This window comes from Equus przewalskii, unplaced genomic scaffold, assembly GCF_037783145.1.
Source record: "Equus przewalskii isolate Varuska unplaced genomic scaffold, EquPr2 ChrUn-13, whole genome shotgun sequence".
NCBI lineage: Eukaryota > Metazoa > Chordata > Mammalia > Perissodactyla > Equidae > Equus > Equus przewalskii.
The window spans coordinates 2,857,244-2,876,903 of record NW_027228750.1 but is presented as its reverse complement, the minus strand read 5'-3'; the positions used below and the strand labels follow the sequence as shown (position 1 = coordinate 2,876,903).

The window sequence follows — 19,660 nt, the reverse complement described above, 5'->3', positions numbered from 1 at the left end:
TGTTTGTTTTGGATATGTTTAGAATGAGGTAACTTTAGCTGGAGGGGCCTGGTCAGTAGCTGGGAACATGTCTGGATCAGGAGTGAGTGATGAAAGCTGGAGATAAAAATTTAGAATCATCAGGTTTTTTTGGTAACTACCAAAAATGTGTGTGATCTTTTGGTTAAAGTGAACTTCTTCCTTTACATCTGCTCCATAATATGTGTTTGAGACATTTTTACTCTTTCCGTGCTGTTAATGATAGGATTCCGGACCACCATTTGCCTAGGGAGCAACTGAGTACCTGAAGCAGAGAGAAAGCTCAAAGGGAAAGACTTGATCATTTAGTGAACTCAGAATGTATCTGTGCTCTAGGAATAAGAGACTAGGCTGGCCTTCAAAGGACAAAGAAGAACCTAGAGATCCACTTTCACAGCCCTTTCTGGCATGTAACTCCAGAGGGGTTTTTTTGGTTTATTTTAAAATCACTAGCTGGACCCTAATGCAAATGTGAGCAGAGTCCTGCAGGCCTCTTCTTTCCACTCCTGGGAGCTGGCTCAGTGTGGCCACACCCATGTGAATGCTCTTAAAGAAAGTTGGTTACCCTTTGTGCTGCCATTTCAACTGACCAGTAGTCCAATGACATTTATGTGGTGAGGATTACCTGACCCTCTCTACAATGGCTGGTAGTTAGCTAGTGCGACTATTCTTTTTCCTTCGCTGAGCGGGTACACATCTGGAGGGCCCTGGAAACCCTTTGGGAGATCAGCCTAATACTAGCTCCTAAGCACTGGGGGATCCCCTTTCTAACAAGACCATTTCCTCGATTGGGGGCTTCCGTAGCATCATAGTTACCTATTCTTCTTTTCCTACAAATGCATAAAGCATTACTATGGGGAAGGGTCATTCTCTACTGTAATGGGGGCAGGAGACCACGCTCTATGTGAATGTTTGCCCTGCTGAGTGCAGTGCAGCTATGCCCAGTCTAAGCATACCACTGTAACAAGAGCTCAAAGGATTGCCGTGCTCCTTCAAATCTGCTTGGAAGTTTTTACCCAAATAAGCCCCCTTTTATGTAGATTATGTAGTGCTAGGGGTAAGTGTGTTTGTGTCCCTTTTGCGTGACTTTGGCCAACACACAGATGTTTTCAGTCTTTAAGGACTGCAAAAAGGATTTTAGTGAGAAGGAAAGAAAAAAGAAAACAACTATTTCCTATCCTGAGAGCCCTAGGGCAGAAAAGATTGTAACCTATCTCTAGCCCAAAGGCAGCCTTAGTATTTGGCAATTTAGTGTAGTCACATGGAGCCAAATTGCCTCTATCACTCACTTCTTCTCCTTTGAAGATTAGACGCACACTAGCTTTATTTTTCATCTTTTCATACTCTACGGTCTTTTGTAACATTTAAAATAGTAACCGGTGGTTTGAGGAGGCCATTAGCCAATTCATTTCCCTTAACAGCACCCACCTGCTGAGCCATTGTGCTCTAGTCTTCTAGCGTCCTCTGACCCGGTTTGAATCAGTAGCTATCTGGACAAGGCTTTCTGTTGTGTCCCAACTGTTCAAACATTAAACATTTATTCTTGGTCAAATAGGGGGAAAAAAGCGAAATTGTTCATATCTTTCCTGTTAGAGTTGCCTTGATATTCATTTGCCCTGCCCAACACATTTACTTCGTAATAGCTAATTTTTATTAGTTCCTTCATATATGCCAGTGTTATGGACTGAATTGTGTCCCCAAAAATTCATATTTTGAAGTCCCAACCCCCAGTATTCCTCAGAATGTGACTGTAATTGGAGATAGGGCCTGTAAAGAGGTAATGAACGTTAAATGAGGTCATTTGGTGGCCCTAATCCAACATGACTGGTGTCCTTATAAGAAGAGGGGGACACCAGGGATGCAAGTGCACAGAGGAAAGGCCGTGTGAGGACAGAGCTAGAAGGCGGCTGTCTGCAAACCAAGAGAAGAGGCCTCAGGAGAACCAAAGCTGCTGTCACTTTGATCTTGGGTTTCTGGCCCCCATTTCTGTTGTTTAAGCCGCCACCCAATCTATGGTATTTTGTTATGTCAGTCCTAGTAAACTAAAACAGTCAGGAATGTCATAACTGCTTTTTATGAATTGATCTCTTTAATAGTCTCAGTTAGCAAATGAGGCAGGTACCAATGAGACAGGGACTCCCAATATAATTTTTGCACACAGCACAAACTCTGTTCAGAGGATGCTCAGGTACTCTGGCTCATAAATGGGTGAGGTGGGGAGAGGAATTAAATGGAGCCAAGCACTTTCCTGACACGTGTCTAACTGATGGTGCTCCTGATGCTGTCTAACTGTGCCTACTCCTCGTTCATTATGTTAAGGGAGAATGGTAATGCCCTGCTTTACACCACAGCAAATTCTTACAAGGGTTTATTTATGGAACTGATAAGTCCCTTCTGATCATTCACTGTTCACTTCTAATTTTTTCTTCTATTTTGGTCTCCTTCTTACCCTTCTCTAGGAAATAGCTGGGTAAATATATTTGCATATAACTATCTTTTTCCTTTCCTATATATACTAGTTAAAATTGTGGACCTCAGAGATTATCAAGTTTAGAAACAGACACAAGTATATATAAGAAAATACAATATAATAAAATATTTTAAGAAGTCATTGGGGGTAAGGATGAGTTAATTAATAAATAGTATTGGAGAATCACTTGAAAAGACAATAGATTACCTTACCTTACCTCACAGATTATACCAAAAATTAATTTCAGATGGAGTAAAGATTTAAATGTTAAAAAAGAAACACGGAAGTATTAAAATATAAACTTGAATATTTTTATATAATCTAGGGGGGAAGAAGGCATTTCTAAACATAAGTACTAAAAGAAGGAACAAAAATGGAAAAAACTGATAGATTTGGTAAGAGCAGTGTGGTTGGTCATGGCAGAGTGGAGAGGACCATCTGTGATCCAGTGCTCAACATTAGTGGATTCAAGGAAGAATTTATAGTAATTAAATCTGTTCTTTCCAGGTATACTTGAGGACAAATAACAAGGAATGCATAAGCTGGCCTCAGGAGACATTTTGGATCATCTGGTAAAGGCTTCACCTCAGCAGATTACAACCATCTTCTAAAGTCTTGGAGATAGTCCCCAAGGAACTTATTGGGAACACAACAAGGTGGTGCCTTAGAGGGAGTGAGGAGGAGGCTTGCAGTTTCACTGCCAGCCCCTTTGTGAGTCAGGGGAGGGCTCTGGCAGAAGATGTGCAAGTGGGGAAGCCGTGCAGTCTCCTCCAAGGAGAGGGGCCATCCTCAGATGGCTGAAGTTCATGAGCAACCAAGTTGAAAGTCGCCAAAGAATGTTCATGTTTTAATACATATAATAACACGATAGCCAATGTTTATGTAACGTTTTAAATTTTTTATAGGACTTTTACACACAACCGTGCTCTTTCAGAAATAGTATGGGTTATGATGATAGATTTGAGTTTGAATTCTGGTTCAACCTATTGGCTATGTGATCTTAGGTAAGTTACTTAACCTCAGGACCTGTTTTCTCCTCTGTTTTCACCACCTCAGCAGTGGTGCTCTGGTCAAGGTGATACCCACTTATGGGATAAGGATTGAGTGAGACAAATCCCTAGTATGACATTTGACACATGGGAAGCACTTGATTTCCTTTCCTTCTCTAAATATGGTTATTTGCATCAGTGGACCTCAAACTTCCACGATAGTTACTTGTTTATAAAGGTAACATTTTCTCTTCATCTATGTTTCATGTTACACAGTGGTTCTTAACTCCAGCAATGGGGGTGGAGGTGGTGATGTCTATGTTGTTAAAAAGCACCTGCACCTCTCTACTCCCTCACTGAGAATCACTGGTCTACACTTTGGTACCCTAAGTATCTCTCGCTAGTTTCATATTTTTGTTTGGTATTTTTCATTCAGCTTGATTTCAGTGAAGTAAGGATTTGCCTCCATAGGAGGGCGATACATTAAGCTAATGAAAAAGATAGTTGATAAATTACCTTCTCATGTGTAGCTAGATGCCAGGGGGCATTTTTTTCTTGGGGTGAAGTATTAATGGAAAGAATGGTGGAAAGACTGAGGGTACTCAGGGCCTACTGGAGGGTCAGTTGGGCCATATGGGAGAAAATGGAAAAAAGGGACGGTGAGAGGAACTGAAGACAATTGTTTTTCTCATAGATCCTCATTTGGTAGTCTGTGACTTGGCTTCTTCTGGAGTACCTACTGCCTCGCAATAGAAACTGTTCTCTTTATGCTGTGCCTCTGTCACACTTCCTGTCTCACCTACCCTGGATAGGAGACCTGGACCCAGTGCTTGAGTCATATATGGCTACCTGAGCCGACTCATCAAAGTCATATTAAGTTCCTTAAGGTCTTGGAATTTTATTTGTCAAAATGTAAATAGTTCTGCCTATAATGATACGTGAATGGTTGCAAATAAAATTTGGTAACTGCAAATATGGAAGGCAAAGAGAAAGGAAATTGTCTCGGTCTACTATGACCCGCTCACAGGCTAGATTAACTTAGCATCACTTTTGACTTGTTCTAAAGAAGGGCCGTAGGACCAAGTTATCCATAAAGTTCTTTTTGGAAGTATTTAAAGTTTTGGGTAAGGGACCTCAAAATTGAAATTACTAAGGATACTTCTTAAGCCAGGCAGAGAGATTTGAACTGGAGATAAGACAGAGCTGAAGGTCAAGTTATGACTTTGAGAAAAGACAGGCGTATCATTACCTGGGAGAGCCATGCCTTTCAAATAGACACAGAGGCTCCTGTAGTTGTAACTACAGACCTCCCTTCCAGGCTCTGACTTAACTGCTTTGGCCCAGCAGACACCATCAGTAAACAAACCCCCTTGGGAGTATCTGCTTGACCCTCTTTTATAAAAATAAACTTCCAAGGGCTGCCTGGGCCCCGTCCTTATTTTGTCATCATCTTCAAGGGAGTCTGGGTACACACTAATGAAGAGCAATAGACAAGACTGCGTGTGATTTTGTGCTAAACTGCATATATAGACAAGATAAGAGAATAAAATCCTGGTGCATAAGACCACTCAGAGACGGCTTCCTGGGGAAAGAAGAATTTTTGCTTCAGGGTAGGTAGAATTTAAAGAAAGACAAGAGAGAGCATAGCCCAGGTTCTGTTTTATGTGACTGTTAATTTTCACTCATGGCTCCCATACTGAAACTCATGGAGATGATGGATGAGAAAGAGGATATAAGACAAGGTTAGAAGAAGCAAGGAGCTCAGGCACATAGTAAGACAGTCTGAATTAGAGCAGCCAGTTGAACATGTGGAGACTTCACCGGCTGGAGGGAGATTGAGAATTACAAGTTTCAGTAGAACCAAAGCACACCACATATACCCTCAGGCAGAAGCCTTATTATGCAATAATGACCCCGTACACGCCCCATTTCCCAATTAACAATGCACAGATTGAGGTCACTGTGCACTTAAAACAAATCTTCATACAACCTGGGTAGAGCTGGTAGCCAACACTTTACCTTGAAGTTTGATTTGTGCGTTTCCTCAGATATTTAATACTTCTGAAATGTTTTAGCCTTTGACATCTAGATTTGAGCTTCCCAAATGTTTGTAGTGTACATTATATTCTGGTCCTTGCACTTCAGCTGATATGATGCATCTGTTGTCTAATGCGTCTGCTGTGCGCTCATGGACAAGGCCAAAGAATTAATCTGGGTTGGGAGTGTTTATGCTTTCACAGTTTGCTTTCTCAGTTTTGTTCATCATTGTTCTCTTCTTGTAAAAGGCCTATTGGGACCAAGCTGGGAATGCAGCCGAGAACCCCTGGGAATTTGCCCATTGGCAATTAAGTTTTCTATAGATTTTATCCCTGTGCCAAGTACCAGTGTGGTTTTTGGCGAGTTGTATAACCTGAGGATAGCCGATTACCCACACTTCACCCTGAGCCTCTGCGTCTTCATCTGAAAAGTGAAAGGACTAGGAAAGATGATTTTGAGGTTCTTCCACCTCTAAGATTTGAGAATTTGATAATTCCTGAGTAATAAAAGTCAGATTTTTTTGACACTAGAGCAATGAGTTTGTCCACTTATACGTATGGTCCCACATTTATCTGCCTCAAGCTCACTGTCACCACTTGTTTTTCCAGATGGAGACATGCAAGGCTGGTAAAGCCTAGTGGAGTTTACTTAAGAAACTAGACCCAGCCACTGGGCCCATGCTCACCGGCTCCCATCATTCACTTCCATTCATTTATCCATTCATTCAACAAACATTTATTGAGGGCCTATTATGTGCTAGGTACTAATCTTTAGAACTTCATCTATGGCTTTTTATTCATCTTGCCTTATACTCACTTTCTTTGACAAATCAGGCACACAACAGTATAGGAAATGTGTATTTAATCATTCTCTTGAACTGTCAGAACTCTAAAATCAAGCTTTCTATAACAAAATGTAATATAGTCATGGTAGGTCCAAAGTGACAGGGAGGCAGTGGTCAACCGTGAAAAGTGTGGAAAGGAGGCTGGAAACAGTATTTTTTCTATCAAAGCTTCATTCCTCAGGGCCTTGTTTTAAAGCTTCCTTGCCCCTGCTTTCAGAAGTCTCTTTGTTTTCAAGGAAGGTTCATGTTTTTGTTGCCTTAATTTGAATTTTGACTAGGCAGGGTCCTGAGATCAAAATTCAGAGAGAACTTGAGATGGATCTCAGGCGGCTCTCTCGTGGAACTTGATTTGCAGAGTAGAATGCAGGGAAAGAAACTTAGAAGCTCAACCAGCTGATAATCCTATCAGGAATTCCTGGTTGCCCGAAAGGGTTCTGGCTCTCTGTGCTGAGGCAGCAGCCAGAGACAGCCTAATGGCTATTTTTAGGAAGCAAACAAGTTTGTTTGCTCTCCTCCTTTTAGTTCTTTTTCTCCTCTACATCAGTGTTTGTTAATCTCAGCACAATTGACATTTGGGGCTGGATAATTCTTTGTTGTAGTGGATGTCCTGTATATTATAGGATGTTGAGCAGCATCCCTGGGTTCTATCCACTAGACGCCAGTAGCACCACTCCCCTCAAGGTGTGACAACTAAAATTGTCTCCAAGCATTTCCAGATGTCCCCTGGAGGGTGTGCAAAATCACTCCGGTTGAGTCCCACTGCTCTAGATGCTGTTGAAAGCTGAGGTCATCACTGTCCATGCAGGATAGAAAATAGAAGCCTCAAACCTTGTGATGACATAATGCCACATACAGTCAAGATGAGAGGTCCTTTCCTAGACCATTCAAGGATGAACATCGTCTGAGAGATAAAAATGGCATTGTTTTAAAAAGGAAGTGCTCAGATAATTTAGATAAACAGTGTCACTTAACTACATTTTTTACATTAAAATTATAATCATTTTCCACATTTCTTTAGCATTTGTCAGGTGGTAGGAGATGCCAGGCCACTGTTGGAAGCATCATAATCATAATGAAAAGTGAATCATTTGACCCATCACTAAAATGCAGCCACCTCTGAATTGTGAAGTGGCAACTGATTAGCAGCTTCTTACTGTATCCACTACAGTTTAATCTGTGAATTATAAAACATGGTTATATTGCAATCGGAACTTACTAGGAACTTCCTCAGAGCAGCATTATAGCAATATAACTAAAGATTCAGAGTCAAGGGAGACGCGGTATCCCATCCTCTCACTCCCTGCATGGGGATGGGTAAGGGAGGTCCCTGAGAAATGGGGGTGCACGTGTCTCCACATGCCTTTTACTTAGCAGTCTCAACACACTTCTCTGGTTCAGATGAATTCTTTTCTCAACTTTTAATATATGTCTTTGAAGGTGTATTTATCTTGCTCATATTGGAATCTTCGGTGGGTTGCTTTTGGCTTCTTTTTGCTTCTTGATCTTACTTGTTCACTCAAGACTTCTAGACATGAATTCATTCCCCCCCAGAAATATAAAACTAGGTCATATCTTGTGGTGAAATAGTTCTTTAGATCCCTGGGATTCTGAAAATAACAGCAATAAGATACCATTACAACCATTCAGCAAACATTTGTTGAGAACTGGAAGCCCCCTGCCACTGCATGAGTGTATCTCTTGTTCAGAAATGGACTTGTTTGCCTGTATTTTCATGACACTCTATCAAGGCCACATGGTACCATGGGTTTTTGGGGGAAAGGAGATGGTTTGAGTCTGTCCCTAAAGGAAGAGATCATTCTCAGAGCAAACAGACGAGATCAGCACGTTCAGAGTGGTGTGGCTGTAGACTCTCAGAGCAAACAGGAACTGAGAGATGCTCAAGGGATAATTTCCTCAGTTTCCTCCAGTGACAACCATTGAGGTTGGAAATGATGGGAACTGGCAGGTTTCCTTAGTAGAAAACCTATTTGTGCGCTGCACAGTAGTGAGTGTTTGGAGAACAGGAGAAAGAATGAAAAGCAGATCAACAGATCTTTGCCTGCCCTTGAGGACTGAACAATCTAGGAATGGAATATATGTGCCTCAGAGAATATAAGATATCATAAATTATACATGCATGCCAAGGGGATGTGAAATGAAAGGACCATCAGGAAAGGGGGTGTAGGCTAGGAAGCACTTTATTGAAATGGGTGAAGGAAGTGTGAATCTGAATTGCCATGGGGTAGAGGAGATTTCCAGGAAGGGGCAGTGAGAGAGGGAGCAAGGCCAGAGAACAGTAGTAGGCAGCTGAGGGAAGAAGGAAGCTCAGGGAGAGAAACTGTTAGAGAGCTGTGACTGCACAGCAGAGGATTTTACCTCTGATACGGTAGTGTCCAGAGAGTCACTTTAGGTTCCAGAGCAAAGGGATGCTGTGGTGAAAATAGTGTTTGAGTCATTTTATTCTGGCACCTTGTTTCCCGTCGCCTGAAGCGGGGAGAGGAAGGAGCAAGCACAAGGTTTTAGAACTAGTCTGGGTGTGAGATGATGAAGGCTGGATTAGGGTCAATCTGAGGCAACACAGGAAGGTGCTGGAGGGCTTGGTAACAAAATGACGTGAAGGACTGAGGGGACAAAAATAGCTCTAAGGTTGTGAGCTTGGAGGCATGGTGGTGATGTCACTGAGTCTTGATGTGGTAGATACTTCACAAATAGCAGTGAAATCCAGAGTAACTGGAGAGGGCTAAGCAGCAATTTCTCTTCAATAAGATATTTTTGCCTTCATGGATGACTCAGTCAATGGAAAGGTGTTTGCATTTACACAAATATTTAAATTGCATAGAGTTGTTTTTCCTATAAGTCTGTCAAGGAGGTCTGTAGGCTTTGTTAACAAATGCTTACCTTTCACAATGCCAGTGGAAATAGTGCCAACTGCCCTGGCGTTAATAAGTGTTTCTCTCTGAGGCTGATGCTAGAGGCTGCTTGACTCTTGTTAGGAACACCAGCACACACAGAATGGACTCCCCCACACCATTTGTGACTCATCTCACCTGTTGTACCGGTGACTTTGCATGTTTCTGTATGGCCAAGGCTTATTATTTTAGCATCAGGTGAGGGGAGAGAGGCAGGAGTGCCCAGGTGATGGCAAAGAAGGAAGAGACACCCAGGGAGGCCTTTGAGGTCAGCAGCTGTAGGTGACTCCGCCTTTTAATCTCAGAGTCTGTAAGGGGCGACAAAGAAGTTCAGGGTCATAGAGGAAAAGCTGGATGTCATCTTTATATGGCTGGTTAGCAAACAAAAGTAGCTGAAATACAGAGCAAGTTGTTCCTAATGCAACTTGTACCCCAATTTGGGGGCAATATTGTACCCCATTCTCTACCTTATTGTCACTGGCTTAAAAGCAGAGCTGTCCCTTCCTTCAAAGAAAGTTCTATTCTGTGGAACTTCCACTCCAGTGAGCACTCAGCCAGATGAAAAACCACACCAATAAAGAGATTGTTATTGCTTACCAAATAAAGAATAGGCTAAACCAACAGTCACGGCCACTCCTTGGTTTCAGACACATTTTTACCCCCAGGCAATGACCTTTATATGTTCTGTGTCATTCATTTTCATCACACCACTACAAAGTGATGAGAAAGCATTGTTCTCATTTTGAAGTAGAGAAAGGTAGAAGTGAGGGAGTGAAATTACTCTTCTTTTACTCTGTTTTCTCCCTAGGCAATCCAGTCTCAATTCATTTCAGCTCTGACACTTACTAGTTGTGTGACTTTAGGCAAGTTGCTGGATCTATACATGCCTCAGTTTCTTCCTTTATGAAACAGAGCTAAAATAATGATGATCTACATCATAGGGTTCTTATGAGGATTAATGAGTCAATACATGTAAAGCGCTTAGAACGGTGCCTGGCACAATAGTAAGCACTCAATAAGTATTAGCTATAAAAACAACAGTAACCTCACTCAAGCCTAATAAGCATTACTTCCATTAACCTGATCATTTCCAACGCCACCTCCTTAGCCTGAACTCTGTCCTGAGTTCCACATCTGGATTTACAGTTGCTACTGTGTATGTCAGTTAAAAACATAATTATTCAATACATATTTTTGAGCACCTACTGTTGGGGTTCAAAGGACTCCAATAAATAACACCTTGTTGCTCAGCTGGGTTCTCAGCCAATTAAAGAGTAAGACAAAAAGAGTGAGGCAACTGGAAGACCAAAATATCACCTTCATTACTGATAAATCTGATAATAAAGGATGAAACTTTGTCTGCAGGCAAGTGGGCTGCAGCCCAGACTTTGACAGGCAGCACCAGACTGGGGCAGGCTTCCTCCTGCAAGGGCAAGATTTTATCCCTGGAAAACTGATGGCTCTGAGGGGCAGAGTAGAATGTATGCTTCCTGAGGGTTAGCTAGAGAGAAAAGGAAAAAGAAGGAGCTGAGCTACTTATGTTCAGCTTCTCCTAATAAACTCATCAATCAGATGAATCAACCCTCCTTTTCTGGGGAGGAGTGAAAGAGGGGAGAAGCAAGAGGCTAGAATGGTTGCACTGGTGGGGCTTCCTTGTGGAAGGAAATATGTGGAGTAGAGATGAAGCATTCTCCCCAAAACTTATTGTATGCTGGGCAATGTGCTAAGCATTGGACATCTCTTCCTAGGTACACAGTGGACACTTTCAACTCAGCATCTCTAAAACTCTCATCTTCTTTCCAAACATGTTGCTTCTCCTATGATTTCGTTTTTTTGTTGATAGCATTACTAACCTCCTAAACAACCTGGGTAGACATATCAGACCCATTTTGACTTGTTCTTTCTCTTGTCCTTCACGTTTGTGTCACCAAGTCCTGTAAATTATTTTCTTCATTAACTTCTGATTCTTTCCCCTTTCCTTCCCATTGCCATTGCCCCAGTTAAGGCCTTCATAATTTCTCCACTGGACCATTGACATGGGTTCCTGACTTCATGCCTTCCTATTCTATCAAAACTATTCTTCTCCTTCAAAACCCAGCTTGAACTCTGCCTCATCTACTGAGTCACTGAAGTCATAATTAACAACTGTTCCCCTAGGCACCATATCTACACTGTGATTAACTTCTCTTATGACAATTGTGCTATTCATCTCAGCATTTCATGGGACTTAAAATTTGCTTTGTACCTGTTTGGCACATAATAGATACTTGTTGAATGAATGACCTAAATTAGCAGTATTGTCATAGAACACAGGATATAAACCACATGGCCTCATAAAATTGTTTTAAAATGTGTATTGAGTACCTACCTATCTGTGTATGGCAAGAAGGAATTATGTTATTTTATAAATTTTGAGCTATGTCTTGCTGCCAAAAGTTGTATTTAGTCCTAGTACTGATAAATGGAACACTTGTTCTCGTGTATCCAATAAGCATGTATGGAAAAAGAATCTGCTCAATGAATAAAAGATGTACTCAAATTCTGTGGTTTGTTCAGTTATTGCGCCTTCTATTAGAAGGCATTATTTATACTGGGAGCTTTTTATTGAGATCTGAACTGAGATACTGTTGTTAACACCTATTGTTTTAAATGCCAATGCTTCCTTCCCCCTTTCTCTTCCGAGAAAACCTTCCATCAGGTACCACCTCATTAGTCTAGGTGTGGGCAACTGACCCAACTTGAGCATGCCTGCGAATGTACGAAAGGAGTGAGGGATTGAGGTTCAGTCTGGTTACTCCCTTGAGTGAAAGAGACTTTTAAAGCTAGGAGTTGTTGGTAACCACATCCTGCCCTGTAGACTGAAACAACAGAGAGTAAATTAGAGAGTAAAGAGAGAATAAAGAAGAAATGAGAGACAGAGAATACCAATGGAATTTAAGTTCCTGGTTTCAGCTGTTCGTGAATCCAAATTGCACTTTCTGTCCTTGTTTCCACAAGACATCCTAGTACCCTTTTAATAAATTCCCCTTTTTGCTCAGGCTTACTTGAGTTGGTTTTCTGTTGCAGGTAACTAAGATTATTCTAACCAGTACAGTCACCGTTTGTTCCTCAGGATGGTGGAAGAACTCTCTCTTTATATATGTATAATTTTTTTTATTAGATAACTTTTTTTATTGTGGTAAAAAAATACCATAAAATTTATCATCTTAATCGTTTTTAAGTGTCTAGTTCAGTAGTGTTAAGTATATCCACATTGTTGTGAAACAGAGCTCCAAAACTTTCCCATCTTGCAAATCTGAAACTCTATACTCATTAGACAATAACTCCTCTTCCTTCTCCCTCCCCACTAGCTGCTGGTAACCAGCATTCTACTTTCTGTTTCTATGAACTTGACTACTTTAGATACCTCACATAACTGGAATCATATAGTATTTGTCTTTCTCTGACTAACATGTCACTTAGCATAATATCCTGAAAATTCATCCATGTAAAAAGATTTCCTTCCTTTTTAAGGCTCAATAATATTCCACTGTATATATATACTGCATTTTGTTTATCCATTCATCTATTCATAGACATTTTGGGTTGCTTCCACCTTTTGGCTATTGTGAATAATGTTGCTGTGAACATGGTGTGTATATATCAATTTGAGACACTGCTTTCAATTCTTTGGGGTATGTACACAGACACACAATTGCTGGATCATATGGTTGTTCTATTTGTAATTTTTTGAGGAACTTCTATACTGTTTTTCCATAGCAGTTGCATCATTTTACAATTCACCAACGTGCACAAGGGTTTCAGTTTCTCCACATCCTCACCAACACTTTATTTATTTATTTTTGATCATAGCCATCCTAATGGGTGTGAGGTGATATTGTGTATTTGATGTGTATTTGATTTGCATTTCTCTGATGATTAGTGATGTTGAGCATCTTTTCATATGCTTGTTGGCTGTTTGTATATCTTCTTTGGGGAAATGTCTATTCAATGCATTTGCCCATATTTTAACTGGGTTATTTGATTATTTTGTTGTTGAGTTGTAGGAGTTCTTTATGTACTCTGAATATAAACCTCTTATCAGATAAATGATTTGCAAATATTTTCTCCTGTGCCATTGACTTTTTTTTTTTTAAAGATTTTATTTTTTCCTTTTTCTCCCCAAAGCCCCCTGGTACATAGTTGTATATTCTTTGTTGTGGGTCCTTCTAGTTGTGGCATGTGGGACGCCGCCTCAGCGTGGTTTGATGAGCAGTGCCATGTCCGCGCCCAGGATTTGAACCAACGAAACACTGGGCCGCCTGCAGCAGAGTGCGCGAACTTAACCACTCGGCCACAGGGCCAGCCCCCCATTGACTTTTAATATATATAACTTTAAATAAAAAAATAAGCTGATGAAAATATGATTTATTGAGTTAAATTCAGCAAACATTTATAGTGTACTTACAATACACAAGGTCTTCTGCTTGGCACTAGACTTTATTTAAGACAGCAGTTTTCCTGACATACTCCTTTCTCTACAGTTTGAATTCAGTTTAGCCCTGGGAGGTATGGTCTTAAAAGTCATAATTCAGTCTGTGCATTTTCTTAACACTAGCTCAACCATAGGTTGTGTATCCACTAAAGCACTGCAGGGAGACTAGGGTGCCAGTTCAATCTAGAGCTTTCAGATTGATCATGGGCCAGTATTAGTGGGATCTTGAGCCAGTCCCAGAAGGCTTGAATAAGACTAAATCAGACTCGTAAGACCTTTAGTCTTCAGATTGAAAAACTTCTCAAAGGCAGGCTAGAACCAAACCAGTTTTGGAGGGCTTGAGATTTAGATCATGACCTGAATATATCAAAGATGTCAAATAATTGTGGCTTCCCCACTGCTCCACCAAAGCAGTCCTCCTGAGTAAGGCTCAGAATTGTAAGCACTGCTTTCCAGGCAACCACTGCCTATCAATGAGAAGACATACAAAATGAAGCCTGATTGCTGTCTTTGACCTATATGCCAAAAACATTGTTTTGTGTTAGTCTTCTTCTTACGTACTATAGTCCCAGCTGGAATTGTCATCAAGGTCTCAAGGACTCTAGAGCTTTCTGTACCCTGGTACATAATATATCTGTTAAAGAAATTAGATTTTAATTTAGATTTGATTCTCCCCCCAATAAATCCATACAAAAAAGGTGGAGGAACTCACCTGTCACTTTGATATCCCCCGTGGCTTTGGCAATGTTGTTCTCAATCATACAGGAGTATGTGTTGTTGATTGTGACATTGTAGAGTACAGACACAACCTTCATGGTCACATTCTCAGAGTTCAGCTCAAAGCTGGTGTTGGAGACTTTTGAGAAGTTGGCTCCCTGGTCAACCTGGGACGCCCAGACGACTGTAGGCTGGGGGAACCATCGGGGAGCCTCACATCGTAAGCTCTCTGAGCTGGCATTATATTCCACATTCACTTCTGGGATGCTGAAGGCTGCAGAGTTGAAGGTTAAAAGGGGCAGATGTCAAGGTCAGACAGATAAGGCAACATAAAGGCAACATAAGGCAACTTTGAAGTGCTAGGTCTTAAAAACAGTCATTTCCACCATTGAACTGACTCAGTACTTGTCCAGTGGGCTGTCCGTGTATGGTCCATTGTAATGTAGATGCAAATAATGATTTGCCGTAGTATTGCTATACATCACAATCCTTTGACCAATATCACAAACTCTAAGAACTTAAGTTCTAGGTATAATTGTTAAAACAGATAAATTTCTCCAAGGAAGAGGAGTTCCAGTGATCACAAAAACGTTTATCCCTTAGGGAAATTGAGCATTTTCCCAGGCACCTGTGAAGCCTCCTGGATTTTATGTATTTTTCTGCCTGGAGGATAAAGTCAGGGGGCGGGGAACAGAGAAGGAAGAGACAAACGGCATTCACCTGTCACCCACAGAAATTCCATACCCAGGCCTTGTTATCATGGGGATTTGGAGTTTGCTTGGGTGGAGACGGTCCAGCCCTGGTATTCAGGGATAGAGACCGGCATTTGTTTTCTCCTAAAACAGTTCTTACTGGAGAGGTCACTGCATTTTGAAAGACTAGCTTCCTTCTCTATCTAGGTAGAGGGTCACTTGTGGAAAAATGTTAAGGCCCGGAATTTTGACTATAAAATGCTTATTATGCCAAAATGGTAAGATACAATTGATTAATTTATTTAGCATCTTCCTTTTCCTGGGACGATGCTGGTGCTGAGTGAGTGGTGAAAGGAAAGCCCTTGCCTTGCCCTTAAAGAGCCTGTTGTCTAGCAGAGGAGGTGAGATGACGTGAGAAACTGAGTGTACCTCACAATGAACCACCATCTATTGAAGGTGTACCCTCTGCCAGGTACCAAATTCCAGACATTATTTCATTTGATCCTCACAGTAGTCCTAGGGATATCTGTTGCTATCTCCATTTTTAAAAATAAGCTTTTAATTTTGGAATAATTTTAGATTTACAGAAAAGTTGCAGAGATGGTATGGAGTGTTCTTGTATACTCCTTACCCGGTCTCCCCTAATGTCAGTGTCCGAAATAACCATGGTGCATTTATCAAAATTGAAAAACTGTCATTGGTACGTTACTATTAACTAAAAGACAGACTTTATTTGTATTTCATCAATTTTTCCACTAATGTCCTTTTTCTGTCCTAGGATCCCATCCAGAATACTACATTGCATTTATTTGTTATATCTTCTTGGGTTCCTCTGCTCTGTGATGGTTTCTCAATCTTTCCATGTTTTTCATGACCTTGACGGTTTTGAGGAGTAATGGTCAGGTATTTTGTAGGATGCCCCTCTGTTGGAATTTGTCTGATGTTTTTCTCACGATTAGACTGAGATTATGGGTTTTGGAGAGGATGAAGACCATAGGAGGTAAAGTGCCCTGCACAGCCCATCACATCAGAGAGTGCATGCTATCAGCATGACTTCCATCACCTGGCTGAGGCACTGCTTGCCAGGTTTCTTTGGAAGCTGGACTCACTAAGTCTAACACACCCTGAGTGTGGTGGTGATGGGGGAGTAACCTCTACCTCTTGAAGGGGGAGGACCTAAATACATCTGTAAAGATTTGTTTCATCTCCCTTATATTTATGTAAGTATGGACTCATGTGTATTTATTTTATACTTAGAGTTATAATTTAATACTATATTGTTTATTTTTTTATTCAAATTGTTCCAGCTATTGGAATCCCTTTCAGTGGGCTCCAGTGTCCCCTTGACATGACCCTATTAATTCCCATTTTAAGATGAAGAAACTGACACTCAGCAAGGGTGCCTTGCCCAGGCCATCTACTTGCCCAAGTCTCGCTCTAGATCTAAGCTTCAAACCATTACATACACATGTTATGAGGTGTCCAAGAAAGGCCTGTGCAGACTAGCTTTGGCTGGGAGGCTTCAGGATACTTTCTGCCTGTCCTTCAAGCTCTTCTCAATGGCGGCCAAATTCTCCACGGGGTCTTTCCCATCCCTTCCCCTCCCTATGTATTTGGATGTGGTATCTTTCTTCCCCTGAATTCCGAAGTCACTCTATTGTCATGTTAAATTGAGTTGGTAAGGAAGGGTGAATTTCATTGGGGGAGAATTAGTGAGTTTATAGGACAATATTGTTTTGGTAAATTCCCTTTGAACTTCTCTTAAAATGTGTCCCGTTGTCATGAGTTCCTGGAAGTACTGATTTCAGACTTGGGCTCGGGCCTACTTAGCATAGAAGAGTCTCAGAACAGATTACAGGTTTCTCTTACTAGCAATACCAGAGGCTACCATAAAAGAGACTATGTTTATTTTGGCAAAATATTTCAAGGAACATACCTGAAAATTCAGAAGAGGCTAGTGTCCAGAACAAAAGATTTGAAGACCTAATATTATACATGGTGGGCTACCTTCGGAGCTGGTGTGGGTCTAGGACAGCAAGGATGGCTGCTAGCAGAATTTGGAGGGCCTTTGTGTGATACTGGTCCCTCATGAGCATAAGCTGATGTTTCATCAGCAATCCATGCCTTTAGCCTCAAATATCTTTTGGCACTTTCCTTCCCTCCCTTCAAAAGTAACTCACCTCCAGTTTTATACTCAAGGTTAGCATTCCCCTTGCCTTTAGAAGTGATGATGTAGCATTTGTAGGTGCCAGCATCTGTGAGTTGCACGTTTTTTAGCCTCAAAGAGGCATTGCCGACAATCACCTGGTCAGCAAACACTGCTGTCCGGCCTCTGAACATTTCATCTTGGTCTGACAGGTCATCTTTGCCTTCTTTGAACTCATGGACCAAGCCCATAGCACCTTCCTTCAGCCACTGTATCACAATATCAGAAAGTTTGATGTCTGGTTCAAAAGTGCAGCTCAGGATTCCATCCTCTCCAATGTTCCCAGCTGAGGTGAGGGTAGTGACTGTGATAAAGTGTTTGCCTGCAATTCAGGAAGCAAGGGTCAGCTCCAAGGGAAGCTCTGGAACTTCGACAACCAAACCCTCCATTACTAGAAGCCAAACAGAGACTTCTGTAATAAATTAGAAATATATAAGAATAGGAGAGGCATAAAAAAAGAAGACACAAGAAGAATAAAAAGAACAGGAAGACAATAGTTTTAATATCTACAGCAGATCTGCCATACATGATAGCTTTTTGAAACCAATCAACCCAAATCGTCTTATTTATTTATTTTTATTATTTTTTTTGTGAGGAAGATTGGCCATGAGCTAACATCTGTTTCCAATCTTCCTCTTTTTGCTTGAGGAAGATTGTTGCTGAGCTAACATCCATGTCAATCTTCCTTTGTTTTATGTGGGATGTTGCCACCACAGCATGGCTTGACAAGCAGTGCTAGGTCTGCACCTGGAATCCGAACCCGCGAGCCCCTGAAGCAGAGCACGTGAACTTAACCACTATGCCACCAGGCCAGCCCCAAGCAACCCAAATCTTGAGGGGCAGCAAGAGGAGAACATATTGGATATGAGGATGAGAATTCAAGTCCTGGCTTTGTCACTTAATAGTCATGTAACCTCTCTGGATCTCAGAAAAATGGAGGTCATGATATCTGTCTTACCTAACTTAAAGGGTTCCTGTGAAGATCAAATCAAATGGATGGAGACTTGGTTTACAAACTGTTATTACACATTGTATAATATATTGTTATTCTTAGTTAACCAGAAATGGCACAGAGTGAAAGCTCATGTTAAATAAATGTGGCTAGTAATTCTAAAGAATGTTAAATTCTAAAGTGCTGTCACTTTTACTTTCATCTCCATTTGAACGATGAGGAAACCAAGGCGTAGAGAAGATAAGTGGCTTGGTGAACGTTATAGTGCTAGCTATGGCATAACAAAGAATGGTACTTAATTAAATTGATTTTTGGCCCAAGATAGAAGCCACTCCCTCCTCTCCAAGCATGCAACCAGTAGAAATACTAATTATGGTGCCAGCCATGTCCACTGCCTCTTCCCCACCTGCCCGACAGACAGCCCACTCAGTCTGTGAAGGATTGGCCAGCTGTTCCTTCTGCACTGGAGGTCGCTGACTGAGGACACCTGTAGGGCTGATTTAATTAACTGAATCTTCTTGAGAAGGTCCTTCTGTGGGTTGGATGTAAGGATAAGGTGAGGATGGTTTTTTGAGCCAAAGAGGAGAGTGGAGCCGACGCAGAGAAGTGTGGAGGAGAGACGATGAGAGAGAAAAATGAGAAGAGCGCTCTATCGCCAGGGCTGCTTTAGACCCCAAGAGTTCTCAGGTCTAGTTCCTGTTCCGATCTCTGAATATCCTTTAAGCAAACACCGTATTTTAAAGTGGCCTGCACAAACCTCTGTTTCTTACAGCCAAAAAAGTCCAACTTGATGGGTGCTGAGCACTTCTCAGCTTCCCTGTAGGTATTCCTGCCTCTCATCCTTACGTCCATCCGATCTATTTCACATGTATTAATCTTACAGGTAGACCTTAAAGTACAATCTAAACATGTCAGTTTTCTAATTACTAGTCTTCCATCGCTCCCAAGGGCTGTGGAGTAAAGTTGAGACTAACCAGCATGGCCTTCAAAGCTAAATACTGCATGGCACTTAAGAAATGGTCCATGGATATCAGCTCTTATTGATACCTGTTCAGCCTTATTTCCCACAAACCTTTCATAGTCTATACTATCTATATATATCAAGTGATTTGTCGATTTTCTGCTTTCAACAGAAAAATATATAAGCAAAGCATACATGCTATTTTTCAAATATAAGAGGTAAACATTATGAACATAAGGATATCCTTGGCGTCTCACTTCTTCCAGCCTATAAGGGGTTGGAATTATCTAATTGGCTCCTAGGCCTTTATAAAGTAGATGAAAGTAATTGATGAGGGACAAAACTGGAGCAGCTAAGGTAGATGGATTTATGTTAGAAAGAACAGAGAGCT

General features: G+C 41.2%; 1 protein-coding gene and 1 long non-coding RNA gene across 6 annotated transcripts in view; one reads left to right on the top strand and one right to left on the bottom strand.

The window, feature by feature from the left end:
- LOC139081585 (uncharacterized) overlaps positions 1 to 11,806 on the top strand; it is a 31,662-nt gene extending 19,856 nt beyond the window's left edge. The window contains exon 4 of the long non-coding RNA XR_011536712.1: positions 2,996 to 11,806. This is a non-coding gene — a long non-coding RNA (uncharacterized lncRNA). The remainder of the gene's footprint in view (positions 1 to 2,995) is intronic.
- Positions 6,359 to 19,660, bottom strand: part of VTCN1 (V-set domain containing T cell activation inhibitor 1) — a 56,173-nt gene continuing 42,871 nt past the window's right edge. For 2 of the 5 annotated variants that reach the window (XM_008508069.2, XM_070607674.1), the window contains exons 3-6: positions 17,331 to 17,678; positions 14,454 to 14,732; positions 9,406 to 9,575; positions 6,359 to 7,259 (exon numbers count right to left, since the gene is read on the bottom strand). In XM_008508069.2, the coding sequence (XP_008506291.1) occupies positions 9,451 to 9,575; positions 14,454 to 14,732; positions 17,331 to 17,678 (752 nt within the window). In that variant the 3' untranslated portion in view covers positions 6,359 to 7,259; positions 9,406 to 9,450. Of the gene's footprint in view, positions 9,576 to 14,453; positions 14,733 to 17,330; positions 17,679 to 19,660 lie in introns of all 5 variants that reach the window. The other 3 variants (XM_008508068.2, XM_070607673.1, XM_070607671.1) reach the window with 2 other exon arrangements.